The 14,389-nt window shown below is 37.1% G+C and overlaps 1 protein-coding gene across 2 annotated transcripts in view; it reads left to right on the forward strand.

Annotated features, from left to right (window-relative positions):
- PARP8 (poly(ADP-ribose) polymerase family member 8) overlaps window positions 1–14,389 on the forward strand; it is a 187,803-nt gene that overhangs the window by 79,544 nt on the left and 93,870 nt on the right. For both annotated transcript variants that reach the window (XM_081320533.1, XM_081320534.1), the window contains exons 4-6: window positions 3,544–3,633; window positions 6,880–6,950; window positions 10,630–10,707. In XM_081320533.1, the coding sequence (XP_081176659.1) occupies window positions 3,544–3,633; window positions 6,880–6,950; window positions 10,630–10,707 (239 nt within the window). The remainder of the gene's footprint in view (window positions 1–3,543; window positions 3,634–6,879; window positions 6,951–10,629; window positions 10,708–14,389) is intronic.

Raw genomic sequence — 14,389 nt, forward strand, 5'->3', positions numbered from 1 at the left:
TCCAGGGGAGTCTAGGACAACTCCCCACAGCCAACTCGTCATGGGACAATTGATCACAGCCAACTCGCCAGGGTACAACTTGACGTGTGACAGAAGTTACATACTATTGAAGAAATGATGGAAGTAAAGAAAGGATGCAAAAGAAGGGATGAAATGTGAATGACAGAAACCAACATAATTTAGTTATTTTTAAAGAATTAAACAATCCTATTCTGTCTCCAAGGAAAAATAAAGGACTTAATGTAGTTGAGGACTTAACCTGGGCTTCGGTAAAAAAAACACAAGAACATCACACTCTTCCCATCAGAATATTATTCAAAGTCTTTTTTTTTGAGAGAGAGAAGGGGGGGGGGAGAAATGTATGTAGCAATTTCCATCTAATTGAATGAGAATGGGTGGGGAAACAATGCAGGAGAATTGTTCTGCCCAGCACTATCTGAAGGTTCATGGGCCAAAGGCTTGACATCAAGAAAGGAAGCCTTTGCATGTCAAGTCTTTTGTGCAGATCCCTCCCTCCATGGATACATATGTGTTTGTGTTATTGTCACTAGGATATTAGCCCTAAATATATCAGTTTCATCATAATCAGCTCTCTCTTCCATACTGATTGGAAAACACCTCTAAAGTTAGAGGAGATAGGCCCACCTGGAGATAGGATAATTGTAACCAGTAATTAAATATAGCCGTCCCTGGTTTCGGGTCTGCTTTTACCATAAAAATTTCAAAATACAAGAAAGCATTTCTAATACTGCATGGAACCTAGAATCTCCTCTTAAAAATGTGGCCTAGTTCTACTAGATGAAAATCAACAACAGGATCTAATTTATAGGCTGCTGTAATTGCTAATGGTTATTGTGTTGCGCTGCTTTTCTTTTTCTTTTCAATCTTCTTACTGAAAGAGGGAACTATAAACCCTTCAAAGTCCTTCTGTATTAGAGCAGAGCAGTGGGCTAATGCCTCCTTAAGTAACACCAGCTGCCTGCAATTAGTGCAGGTTCGCATCCCACCAGGCTCAAGGTTGACTCAGCCTTCCATCCTTCCGAGGTAGGTAAAATGAGGACCCAGATTGTTGGGGGCAATAAGCTGACTTTGTAATAATGCCGCTTGGCGGGGGCCGAAAGCCCTAATAAGCAGGCATATACATAGAATGAAGGCTATTGCTAAGCACATTGGTTTGTGCTTAAATTGTAAGCCGCCCTGAGTCTTTGGAGAAGGGCGGGATATAAATGGGATTAAAATAAAAAATAAAAAAAATATACACACCAGCAAAACAAGTTCATATCCAAACAAACAAGCACATAACTTGGCGAGTATATGGGAATTTTTCTACATGAAAAATCTGTAATTACAATCTTTGGTTCATAAAAAACATGAGATCAGAGAAGGTGGTGGGCATTATGAACACAGTATATAGTATACATTGACTTGCTGCCAGATGACTGAAACATTTGTTTTTCATCCTTCCTCCCTTTAGGAAAGAGAAAGTTCAGATTGTTTAAGTAGTTTACCAAATTGTTGAAGTGATGATTAAATAACAGTGGGACTAAGAGGTCATTGTGTTTGGTTTTCTTTTGAAGAGTACAGGAAAAAGTATAGTTAAATAGAGATTAAATGTCAGATATTATGGCACCAAAAACAGATCTGTGGTAATGTGAGCCTTCCTACATACAACATCCTCTGTCAAATGATTCTCCTGTTCAATCTAGTCCCTCAATAAATATTTAGTCAAAAGCTACCGGTAACTGATCATATTAAACAGGTCAATAGATGAATAATTCTTCCCAAAATGACATCTTTACTAAACAGAGAAAGGTGAGGTATTTAGAGTTATCCCAAGTATCCCAAATCAGCTGAAAATTATACCTAGGAAGAATAAATGAGTGAACAACAAGCAAATGCATTAAATTAATAGGCACCAAATTTGGATTTTCTTAATGCTGCAGATGGGCAAATGATAACCAATAATTTTGTGATGGACAGCTCTATAAATCATTCAAATAAGCATACAGCTAAAATAACCATACCCTCAGAGCACATACCATCTATATCAGGGGTGTCAAACTGCTGGCCTGTGGGCCGGAGCATCACGGAGAAACCGCGCCCATCCCATTTTCGGCAATGGAAAAAAGTTCCGATATGTCGTGCGACGTCATGTGACATCACGAGTTTGACATGCCTGATCTATATCATTATCACTGCAAGTAAAAATAGGGAGACACACATGTGTTTCTATACATGTATGTAAAATGCACATGTGTTGTATATTGTCCTGTGAATATAGTCAGGGTAGATTGCAAAATGATGGTGCTCTCTGCCTCTGCTAAAAACTGAGGCACAGTGATTCCATATCACTGTTTGATGAGAGTGAGTTCTGCAGAATGGTGGTCACTTTGCTTTACCCCCATTGAAGGGATTTCTGGCAAAGCTTGCATGGAAATGGCCTCTCAGTCATTTCCTTTCAGTCTTCCAACACACTGCAGGCATATTCTAGAATTCTTATTGCATCTCTTGCCTGAATATATGCTTGATAAAGAAGCCAATGTTCAAAACAAAATTTAAAAAGCTTTCCAATACACAGTGCAAGGATTCAATACAATATACAACACAATGAATCCTTTAGGAGACATTATAGTTTAAGGAGTATGTTCCAATGAGTAACAGCATGAAGTAATGGCTAGCCAATGAATAGTCTGTGTGAGCTTACTGAATTACAAAGAAGAATTGTTCAGTACTTCTCAAATTTGAGAACTTTAAGATGTGTGTACTTCAATTCCCAGAATTCCCCAGCCAGCATTCTGAGAATTGAAGTCCACCCATATTAAAAGTTGCCAAGTTTGAGACACTGAGCTATAACAAAGCCTACTCAGCTTTCTACCTCCCACAATGTAGCCCTGATTGATTGGTCCCTGGTTGGGGTGGAAGTGGATACAACTTTCTTCTTTAACAACCAGGTTCAAATGACTAATAATGGCCACTTGCCCACCACTGGTCATGACCTCATGGAGATGAGATAAAGTAAAAAAAAGGTAATCAGCATCTATCATCTATCTATCTATCTATCTATCTATCTATCTATCTATCTATCTATCTATCTATCTATCTATCTATCTATCTATCTATCTATCTATCTATCTATCTATCTATCTATCTATCTATCTATCTAGCCTGCTGAAGGGTTAAGCAAATTAATGGTTGCCAACTGAAAGAGAAATAGGCTAGGGAAAAGCATGTTCAGGTTTCTAAATGGGACTGAAAATCAATGAGCAGTTAAAAAAATAGTTTAAGGCCTTGACTAAATGGGTTATGGATTACAGCCTAGACCCATAAAACAGACTATTGAGTACATTTTTATCATTAATTCATCAGAGGCAAGGCAACACTTGCCCTTTTGACTCTGGCTTATTAATGCTGTGCCTCGGTCTGGTCTCCATGAAACCTGTGAATATTGATATTTTTTTGTTGCTTGCATTTTGCATCTTGTCACTCCAAGATTTAGAGGCTTCTGTGTAAGTTAAATATAGTGTTTTCTTTGTCTTATTGCAGATAACACCTATGTGTCCAGCTCAGATAATGATGAAGATGTACTAGTTACAACAGAGCCAATTCCAGTAATTTTCCACCGAATTTCCACAGGTGATATCTTATATCATCTAATTTATTACACTGGGCAGAATGTGGCATGTTTCTCCTACACCTGGCCTACACCCGACTTTACCAGCAGATGTTTCTAAAGCCAAGGAAATTATGTTCAATATTCTTAAGGCCAATCAAGGCAGAAGAGATAACACCTAATGCCACAGTAAAAATGAATTGTTAAACTACAAAACTATCAACAATCTTTTATTTCCCTTGCATATCAGCTCTCAGTCAATGCTAAGAGACCTCAGAGTTGTAATCTTAATACTGTAGATCTAGAGGACACCAGCCTGGGGAAAGCATGTTAACTATTCTTTGTGCCCATTGTTTTGTATGATTTACAAAAAGACTAAATTTATGTATTCCTATGCTGTAGCAAGGCACATGCTAGCTATTGGCAGATGTGGCTTAGAAAAAGTTTAAGAATAAATAGAAGAACTGGAAACAGTGAGTTATTACCCCCTGTAGATAGGGCTCGCAACTTGGGAGTCCTCCTAGATTCACAGCTTTCTTTAGAAGACCATATAGCAAATGTGACTAGGGGGGCCTTCGCCCAGGTTCGCCTGGTGCGCCAGTTGCGGCCCTATCTAGACCGGGAGGCCTTGCGCATGGTCACTCATGCGCTCATGACCTCTCGTTTGGACTACTGCAACGCTCTCTACATGGGGCTGCCCTTGAGGACCACTCGGAGGCTCCAACTGGTACAGAATGCAGCCGCGAGAGTTGTGTTGGGAGTTTCCCGATACTCCCATGTTACACCCTTGCTCCGTGAGCTGCATTGGCTCCCAGTTGTCTTCCGTGTGAGATTCAAGGTGCTGGTAATGACCTACAAAGCCCTTCATGGCATGGGTCCAGAATACCTCAGGGAGCACCTGCGCCCGGCATCAACTTCCCTCCGCCCAGTGCGCTCCCACAGAGAGGGCCTCAGGGTGCCACCAGTCAAAGAATGTTGACTGGTGGCCCCCAGGGGGAGGGCGTTCTCTGTGGGCGCGCCGGATTTATGGAACCATCTTCCGGTTGAGCTCCGGATGGCACCTGACCTTCGCTCCTTCCGGCGCGATCTAAAGACCTACCTGTTTGAACAAGCCGGCCTGGCCTGATGAGTGATGGGTTTGGGTTTTATTGCTTTTTATGTATTTTAACTTATTGTTATAGTTTTTGGGCATCTTATTTAATCTCTTTTAATTTTTGTATTCTTGTCTTTTAACATGTATTGCCCTGTTCACCGCCCTGAGTCCTTCAGGAGAAGGGCGGTATACAAATAAATATTATTATTATTATTATTATTATTATTATTATTATTATTATTATTATTATTATTATTATTATTATTATTATTATTATTATTATTATTATTATTATTATTATTATTATCATTAGGACCTCACATTCTGCTAAATTCTTAGAACATTTTATGATCTGCATGGAATGGACTACCTGAAAAGATGACTAATATATTGATGGCTAAAATCACTTATCTTAAATTTTTACAGGCAACGACATTAAGTATGTTACCAAACATGGTTGGATTGAGGATGGAAATGTGGGCTAATTTTCCATCCTCAATCTGACCATGTTTGGTAACATATTTAATGATGTAGCCTGTAAAAATTTAAAATATGTAATTTTATCCATCAAAATATTAGTGATCTATCTACTTGGCCAGGATGTAGGCATAGCTTTTCACTTTTTTTTCTTTTCTAAGGTTGCCTAACTTAGCACTTAATTTTTTGTTGTTGTTGTTGGGGGTGTTGTTCCCCCCTCCCCTTTTAAAGTACCACTGTTATTTGGTAATTTCCAAGGGGTGGCTCTATGGGCTGTAATCAGAGGCAGCAGCAATATGCAGTAGAAGCAGAGACCTCAGAGGCTCTGAAGGTTTCACCAGAGACCATACCTGGACACTCTTTTTGTCTTTTCACATCTTCCTTTTAGCTTGTGGAGGAATGAGGGGTCGAGAAGAGGCACATCATACCCAAGCTGAAAAGTCCAGATGATTATTATATGAGCTAGAGTTGTTTTTTCCTTCTTCTGCTGCTAAGAACCTGGACTTTTTCTGAGGAAGGTGGATGGGTGCAGAAGCTCAAACTGGAGTGGGAAAGAAAATGCTTTCAGTGCCCAAGGAGAGGAGGGGGACACCTTCATGGGATGTAGGACTGCCGCAGTGGGGAAAACAAATGATGGCATGATTCTCCTCATTTTCTCTGCCCTCAACTAAGCCATACTTATGCCCCTGCCTCCTCCCTCCAAAAATATAGCAAATTTAATAATGTAAGTCACTAAAACATAAAAACTTGACTGGATTGTTGAGGAGTACCTTTTTTGGTTATCCATATATAAGCATATATTTAGACTTGATCTTCCTCTTTCAAGTTAATGGCTTCAGAGAAATGCAGCATCCTTATAATAGAGCAGTCCTTTGATCACTTACTTCCAGATGCTAAATGATGCTAAATGAAGCTAAATTATTTCAGACAACCCAGTCTATCCCCAGTAAACATAGACTGTGCTCTTTATACATACAAGCTTATTTATTTTATTTGGACATCTTATCAAGGATAATCTAGTGGTTACAGCATTATGCTAGAAAACAAGAGTTGATGAGTTCAAGACCAGCTTTGGCATGAAAGCCAGCTGGGTGACTTTACGTCATTCACTTTGTCTCAGCCCAGCTCACCTTACAAGGTTATTGTGGGGAAAATAGGAGGAGGAAGGTGTGTTCAATATGTTCTCTGCCTTGAGGTATTTGTAAAAATAATGGGATACAAGTATATAAATAACCGGTATTTTGCTCATAAATAAAAGGTCATGTTGCATTTCTTTAATTTAACTCTTACGTGAATGGGAGATAAAATATGCATCTCAGATGAGATTGCAACTTTTCTTAGAAGTATTATTTTTTTAATAGCACTGTTAAGCAGAAACTGGTGGGCAAACAAAAGGAGAGATTTGCAAAAATACAAGATGAAAATTTTTGTTAGGACAACTGACGTGCACTTCTAATGAAAATGCTTCTGAAAACGTTATCTAGCTAGATCATTGGAACCTTCTTTGTTGTTACATTTTGAATACGCTGCCACACAGATCATCATTAGACCCAATACGTATCTAATGTCCCAAATTTCTGACAGCTCCAGGGCAAGAATGTAAAGCTGCTCATGAATAACAACTATCTAATAACAAGTATACGTTTAAAAAAATGTTTTAAGCTGCCAATTTTAATCAGGTTTTCATCCTTTTCTTTAGAATTGCGAAAAACCAATGATGTCAACTGTTGTTTATTTATAAAGTCAAAGTTACAAAGAGAAAATGGAGAGGTACAGTATATTCTTAAAAAAATGATAACACTTGTTTCCAAGTGCCAGGCCAAAAAAGAAAATAACTCTGGGGAAATGTTCTTCCAAGATACAGGTGGTCCTCAATTTACGATCAGTCACTTAGTGACCATTTAAAGTTCTGGCAGACCCCCACCCACAAAAGATACTTCCTTAAAGGAACTTAGATCTGGTTCCAAAGCTCCAGTGTCTGCCCCTTCCATGCCCCCGTAGTCACATGACCACAACCATCCTGCATTTAGGACTGTTTGCATCATGCCACGGTCATGTGACCACAATTTACAATTATTTTTTTTGCTGAAAACTGTCAGTTAAATCTGGTTTTTGGTAACCCCCCAATTGCAAACAATGGGTTTGTTTATAAAGCATGTATTCATTTAATGACGATGGTGAATTGCTTAATGACTGCCACAAAATAAAGGTAGTAAAATCAGTTTGGTCACATGAGTGATCCACTTTATGACAATCATGACTTAAGGCAAGCTCTATTACCTTCATCAGTCAGGGACTATATGTATGTCCTACTTTAATCATATTAAAGCTACGTCCGTGATGTGAACAGTCTACTATTATGCTCATTGGAATCTGTATGTGCCCTAATACATATGACTAAGAAATCCTGGTAGTGTCATTTGTAGTAAGCTACAATGATCCCATAATTCCAGTATGAGTTTTTTATGTAATGATGGACAGACATCTCCTACATAAGTCTCATTTGCATGATGATGTGATGCCACATAAGTCATCATTTAACTCTTTCTAAGTATGTCCATACTTGACAGTTTTGTTGTAAGTAAGGCTGCATGATCCAAAAATAGATGAAAATGGTGTTACGAAATCATTGAAATTGTACATCAAAGACCTAGGTGCCTGTAAAAGATCTGTCAGCTAGAGACAAGTTCATATTTCTTGTTCCCTATCAACTGGTAATGAAAGGCATCTGTGATCTTGAGTGAAAAAAAAAGTCCTTGTGACCAACAGTCATTTTTTGCTTAAATCTTTCTGCACAAATTCATAAATTTATTTCTGATAGTGGTGGCCATCACCAACCTCTGCCAACAAATTTCATTGCCTTACGTATTATTTGGTAGGGTGTAACAGTCATTTTATCTGGAAGTATCTAAAACAGGCTAATTAGTAATATTTCAATAGAAATGAATAGAAACATATTTTCCTTCCAAGATTTTACCATTAAGTATGCAAAATATGTTACTTGGCTATTTTAATTTTATAAGTTTTAATTTATTAAAATTAAGCCATCTTTTCTGATGGAAAAAAAGCCTTCAAAAGATAAAAACTCTGCAAATAGGGCCTCCTCAGGGTGCCTCCGATCAAAGAATGTCAATTGGTGGCCCCCAGGGGGAGAGCGTTCTCTGTGGGCGCACCAGACCTATGGAACCGCTTGCCGGTTGAGCTCCGGATGGCCCCCGACCTTCGCTCCTTCCGGCGCGATCTAAAAACGTATCTATTTGAGCAATCTGACCTGGTCTGATGGGTTAGGGTTGGGGTTTTAATACGTCTTAATTATTGTTTTAACCTTGGGCATTTATTTAATCGCTTTTAACTTTTGTATCCTGTTTTGTATTTATTGCCCTGTGCACCGCCCTGAGTCCTTCAGGAGAAGGGCGGTATAAAAATATAATAATAAAAAAACATAATAATAATATGAAGATTAGAGTTAATAAAAATACAGATGTAACAAGAAAACAAACTTGTCATGCCTAAAATATTTTAAGAATCCAAAATGTTGCAGTCACAATCATTAACAATTCTATAAAAAGCACAACTCAGCAGAAGGCCATGGAAAATAAATGAGCCTTAAAGCTTTTCTTCCTGTGGTTACAGTCATTGTATTTTATTCTTACCGAAGAATTTCAGAAGAAATGAGATTGCTCATATTTTTGCAATTCAATCTTTTTATACCTGTCTCATGTTAGTTGTGTTCATGGACACCAGCCAATAAGCACTCCCTTTACATATTCAGTAATGGAAGGAACATTGTAGACCCAGAAAATGTTCTTTCTAATTTAATAGCTAGTAGTATAAAGAATGTTTTCCTAAAACCTTTGAATAGGTTGCTAATGTTCCTTTCTGGAAAAAGAAGTGTGCAAACAGGATAATTAAATTTAAATTTAATTAAAGGCAAATATAGTTAAAATCAAGGGTGTTTACCTTGATGAAACTTCTACAAGGAAACAACCAAGCTTGGAGTACAGTAAGGACTCCACAGTTCAACCCTGACCTACAGATTTTTTTTCATCTATCTTGGTAAAAAAATTACTTGGGAGCCTTTAGTCTTTGTGTAGCAGGCTGATCACAGTATTCAAGAAAGTTGGCAGAGTCTGGACAAATATTAAATTAATTCAAATTGAATTGTATGACTTTATATATTTAATGATCTTATGCTTCTTAACATTAAAATGTACAATTTGGGAACAACGTTTGAAAGGGATCCAGGAACTACAGCAAAATGTTTTAGATGACTGTGTTCCTTAGTACATTCAGACAATTCCTGCAAGTCAAACTCTTTAGTTTGTAAGAAGTATTAGTTTATTCTGGATTTCATAGCCATTCATTTTAGTCTTTGGATCCAAACTACCCTATCAAGTCATGGCTATGAAGATATTTGATTTTATTCAACATAAATGTTTCTCCTTAGTTCTCCTACATTAAAATACAATTTGTGTTGTTGTGGAGTGGTAATCCAGACAAGTTTTTGATAGGACATACTGCTTAATCTCAACTGCTTAACAGGTGGGATCATTTAAACAAGGGGTGGGTAATCCACAGGACATATACTGTATAGCTGCAAGCACCACTCAAATTATCCTAAGATTGCTTCGTTAAAAGTGGCAAATGACCAATTTTGGCAGCATAACTGGTCCAAATGAATGTGTTGGCCTTACAGTATCTATTATTACTTTTATAAAGTGCAGCCCCTCAATTCTGTACCTGATAAGCTTCTTATTCAATGACATCATCTCATAACCGAGCCACTGCTCAATTGTTCTTGCATTAAACAGTTTACAACTCCTGATCTAAACAGTTCAAAGAATTGACACATAAGTAACAACAGGTAAAGCAGCCCTCCAGGTAAAGCAGATAAGAAACACAAGCAGATGAGCCAATTCTGCTTTGATGTAGGACTACATTAAAAGAATCTTGCAAGTCATCTCCTTTTACAGCCTGATTAAATAGGGTGGGTCCTTCTTATGTTTTTTTTTTCTGTGACCATTGAGCAACTGCAGACTCTTCCCCTTCTTGTCTGTTTGATCCCTAGGAAGTATCTTCTTCCCCTCATTCCTCAAAGACATTCCTACATACTATCACACATTGTCATCTGAATGGCTGGATTATTGCTGATCAAGTATAGCTCATGAACAAACTTTGATTAGAGTTATGTACCTCTGTCTTTGTTTTTGATTCTGTCTCTACCTACCTCTTAGATTATAGAATGTGAAAATTACTAGAAAAATGGAAGTAATTTATAGATAGAGCAGCTGCCATGCAATTCTGGAGGAAAATATGTTTGATTTAAGGGCTACAGCTATAGTGCTGCATACTTTGAATTTTATTTTATTTTTTTGAATCTGGAGTATTGTGTAGATTTTTTCAAACAGAAAAATCCTCTGAGTTCTTCTTCTTTTTTTTCTCTAATCAGGAATCAAGACACAGTAATGTGGTTGAAGAAGATTCAGAAGGAGACAATGATTCAGAAGAGTTTTACTATGGAGGGCAGGTAAACGGGTCATCAGTCACCCAGATGGAATTTAAATACAATATCAAATCTATACATTATAAGATAGATAGTCTTCATATCCTACTCTGCAGTTCTCTTTTTTCCCTCTTACTATTACACAATAACAGATAATCTTTCCAATGAAGGTGGACTCTAACTTCCATAATAGCTCACGTTATTCTGCCACTTCAGAACTGTTAGATTTGTAGTCCAAATGAATGTACATTGCTTATTCTTGCTTTAGGAAAATACATTTATATTAGAAAGTGTTTCTGAAAACAGCTAGCAATTTAGTAGAATTTCCAGCTGTTAGAAATTGTCTTCAAATACTAAAAGCAACAGTAGTTCTGTGGCCATAAGAAAAATTCCCAGAATCTGCTATATGGTAAAGATGAACTTAAGAGGGAATCCAAACTGGATTTCAATTATCATTTAAAATTAATTGCATCACTGCCATACTCAGATTGTCATTGTTCATGACTAATGAGGCTTATGCAGTTTGTGCAAAAACCTGTAGTCTTGGTTTTGTTCTGAACTAGCTTCTTAATTCCTATTTATATTTTTATTCTGTATTACAGAATTGCACTTTTGTGTTTGTTTGCTTATAGTGGTGAAAGAAAATCTATTTCCAACCAAAGATTTTATACTACAACTTCAGCCAGCTACCATCCTAGACACTTGCTGGTCCTCATGTTGCTTTCTAAAGGGTAGAGCAGACATGTCAAACTTGACGTCGTGCAACATATTGGAACTTTCCCCCCCATTGCCGGCAATGGGGTGGGCGTGGTTTTCTTGTGACACATCCAGCCTACAGGCTGGCAGTTTGACACCCCTGGGGTAGAGTGTTGATAATATGAATTGGATTACTGTTGTGATATTTACACTTTTGAGTGCTTTTGATTTTTACTGTTAAAATATGTGCATGTTAGGAATGTGATCAAAAATTAGGGAAGCCTACTTTCCATTTAAATAACATTTATTAATCAAAAATCAGCCAAAGGTGATTTTGAAGGTGATGTGAATCTTAAAATGTCAATATACATTTCTAATAATTCATATATTGACCATCACATTTCAGCTTAGGAACAAATTCCAACACTTTTTGTAGATGTTAACAAGTGGCATACAAAGAACCACAGGATGACAAAATAATATTTAGAGAAGCATTATTCAGAGTCTCTTGTTCCATGATTGTAGGGATCTGGACATCATTAGGAGTACCCCCCCTACAAATTCCTGAATATATTTATTTTATTTTGTAGAAGAAAATCTGTTGTGTCTTGTACTTTGCACGTACATGTTTGTAAAGATACTTTTCAGTAGAGGCATCAGATAGTGAAGGCTTTGTCCATTTCAAGAGATTCAACATACCCCAAATCTTCAGAAGTCAATTGAAACAATATTTTTATAGATTTTTTTTCTTAGTAGGCTGCTGTTTGAGCCTACCTTTCTGCTATTTCTAAGAATTTCCTTTGGGGCTACTTACTTTTTGGAAAGTTGTGGTATACATAGTTTAGTAATGAACTTACCCACCAAGGTTATTCAATGCTTAAAAAAATAAGATTAAAAGAAGAAAACAATTGCCAAAAGAAAGAAGGGAAATTAAATGTATGCTTATCTCCAACAATGCTTGAGGAATTTTTTATGAATTAATTGGGTTTAATTCTATCAGGATTGTATGTAAACGGAATATAATAAAATAAAAACATACATAATTGTCCTTTGGGCTCCTCAGCTTTCCCAAAATTTTGATGTCATGTGTGCATTTTATAGGCATGTAACTTAGAAGTGTCTATTTTAAAACAGTGTCTATCATAGAAATCATACCCCATTATATTATTAAATAAATATTATAATATTATTAACAGACACTTACAGGATAGTAATATTTATTTATGTGGAAGTTAATTCCATTAAATTCAGTGAGATTCTTGATTAGACAGATACTTGCCTGCATATTCATGGTATTCTTTTTCAGGGTGAGCAATGTTATATAAAACTCAGAAAAACCATATGGAGTAATGAGCAAAATAAATTAAATATAAGAGATAAAAGGAAAGGAAATCTGATTAAATCTAGTTTATACCAACATCATTCATTATAGCACTCCTTATACCTTTCTATCCTTGAAAATCATCCTGAGATTTTCCTTATCCTTAAATTGCTCACAGTACCACAACTTAATGAAACCACAATTTTCTTAGTCCTCTTATGTTATTTTCATGCCATTCAGTGTTTTAAAACCTGATCATAATTCATTTTGCCTATGTGACCAAACCACCTCAGAGTACTTCTTTCAAACTGATCACTTATTTTTGTATTCAATCCACCTTCATTTATCATCCTATTCATTCTTGACCCTACCTCTCCTTGCTCTCTCTCGCTCTCTCTCTCTCTCTCTCTCTCTCTCTCTCTCTCTCTCTCTCTCTCACACACACACACACACACACACACACACACACATACTTCTTAAATAACCACTTCCTGCTGCATTTAAATTTCTCCTGGCACACCAAATTTCACTTCCATTTAATAAAGTACATTCTTACACATAGCTATAATTCTTCACAAGACAGTCTAGTAGCCTATTCTATTATCTATTTTCTCACCTTTGTAAATATTTTTTTACAACACATAAAACTTACCTACTTGATCTCATTTTCCTCCCATAATATTCACTCCATTTTCACTTGCAAACACAACTACCTTGCTATTTGATATATTCATTTTTAGATCCATATTGCTCATACTGTAGTGTCATGTAGTCTTAACACTCAGTACAAAACGTTCATATTTTCATGCAGCAACATGTCATGATTTGTATATAAAAGTACATGCTCAACCAACCAAAACTACAAGTCCCCAACCAACATATGTCCAACATCATTGTAAACATTCCTTGCACATTTACCCATTAATAAATGACTAAAGGGAGATCAGACAAAGAAATCAATCAGAAATCAATAGAATATAGCTTCAAGGGAACTTGGAGGTCTTCTAGTCCAGCCCTTTGTTCAAGCAGGAGACCCTATATCATAATCATATCATAATAGTAAAGTTGGAAGGGACCTTGGAGGTCATCTAGTCCAACCTCCTGCTCAGGCAGGAAACCCTATACCATTTCAAACAAATGGCTGTCCAGTCTCTTCTTAAAAACGTCCAGTGTTGGAGCATTCACAGCTTCTGGAGGCAGGTTTTACTACTGGATAATTGTTCTAACTGTCAGGAAGTTTCTCCTTAGTTCTAGGTTGCTTCTTTCCTTGATTAGTTTCCATTCGTTGCTTCTTGTCCTGCCTTCGGGCGCTTTGGAGAATAGCTTGACTTCCTTTTCTTTGTGGAAGCCCCTGAGATATTGGAACACTGCTATCATGTCACCTCTAGTCCTTCTCTTCATTAAACTAGACATACCCAATTCCAGCAGACAATCCTTATATGTTTTAGCCTCCAGTCCCCTAATCATCTTTATTGCTCTTCTCTGTACTCTTTTCAGAGTCTCAACATCTTTTTTACATCGTGGTGACCAAAACTGGATGCAGTATTCCAAGTGTGGCCTTACCAAGGCATTGTAAAGTGGTATTAATATTTCACATGATCTTGATTCTATCCCTCTGTTAATGCAGCCTAGCACTGTATTGGCTTTTTTGGCAGCTGCAGCACACTGCTGCCTCATATTTAAGTGATT

This window comes from Vipera berus, assembly GCF_964194415.1.
Source record: "Vipera berus genome assembly, chromosome: 2".
Classification (NCBI taxonomy): domain Eukaryota; kingdom Metazoa; phylum Chordata; class Lepidosauria; order Squamata; family Viperidae; genus Vipera; species Vipera berus.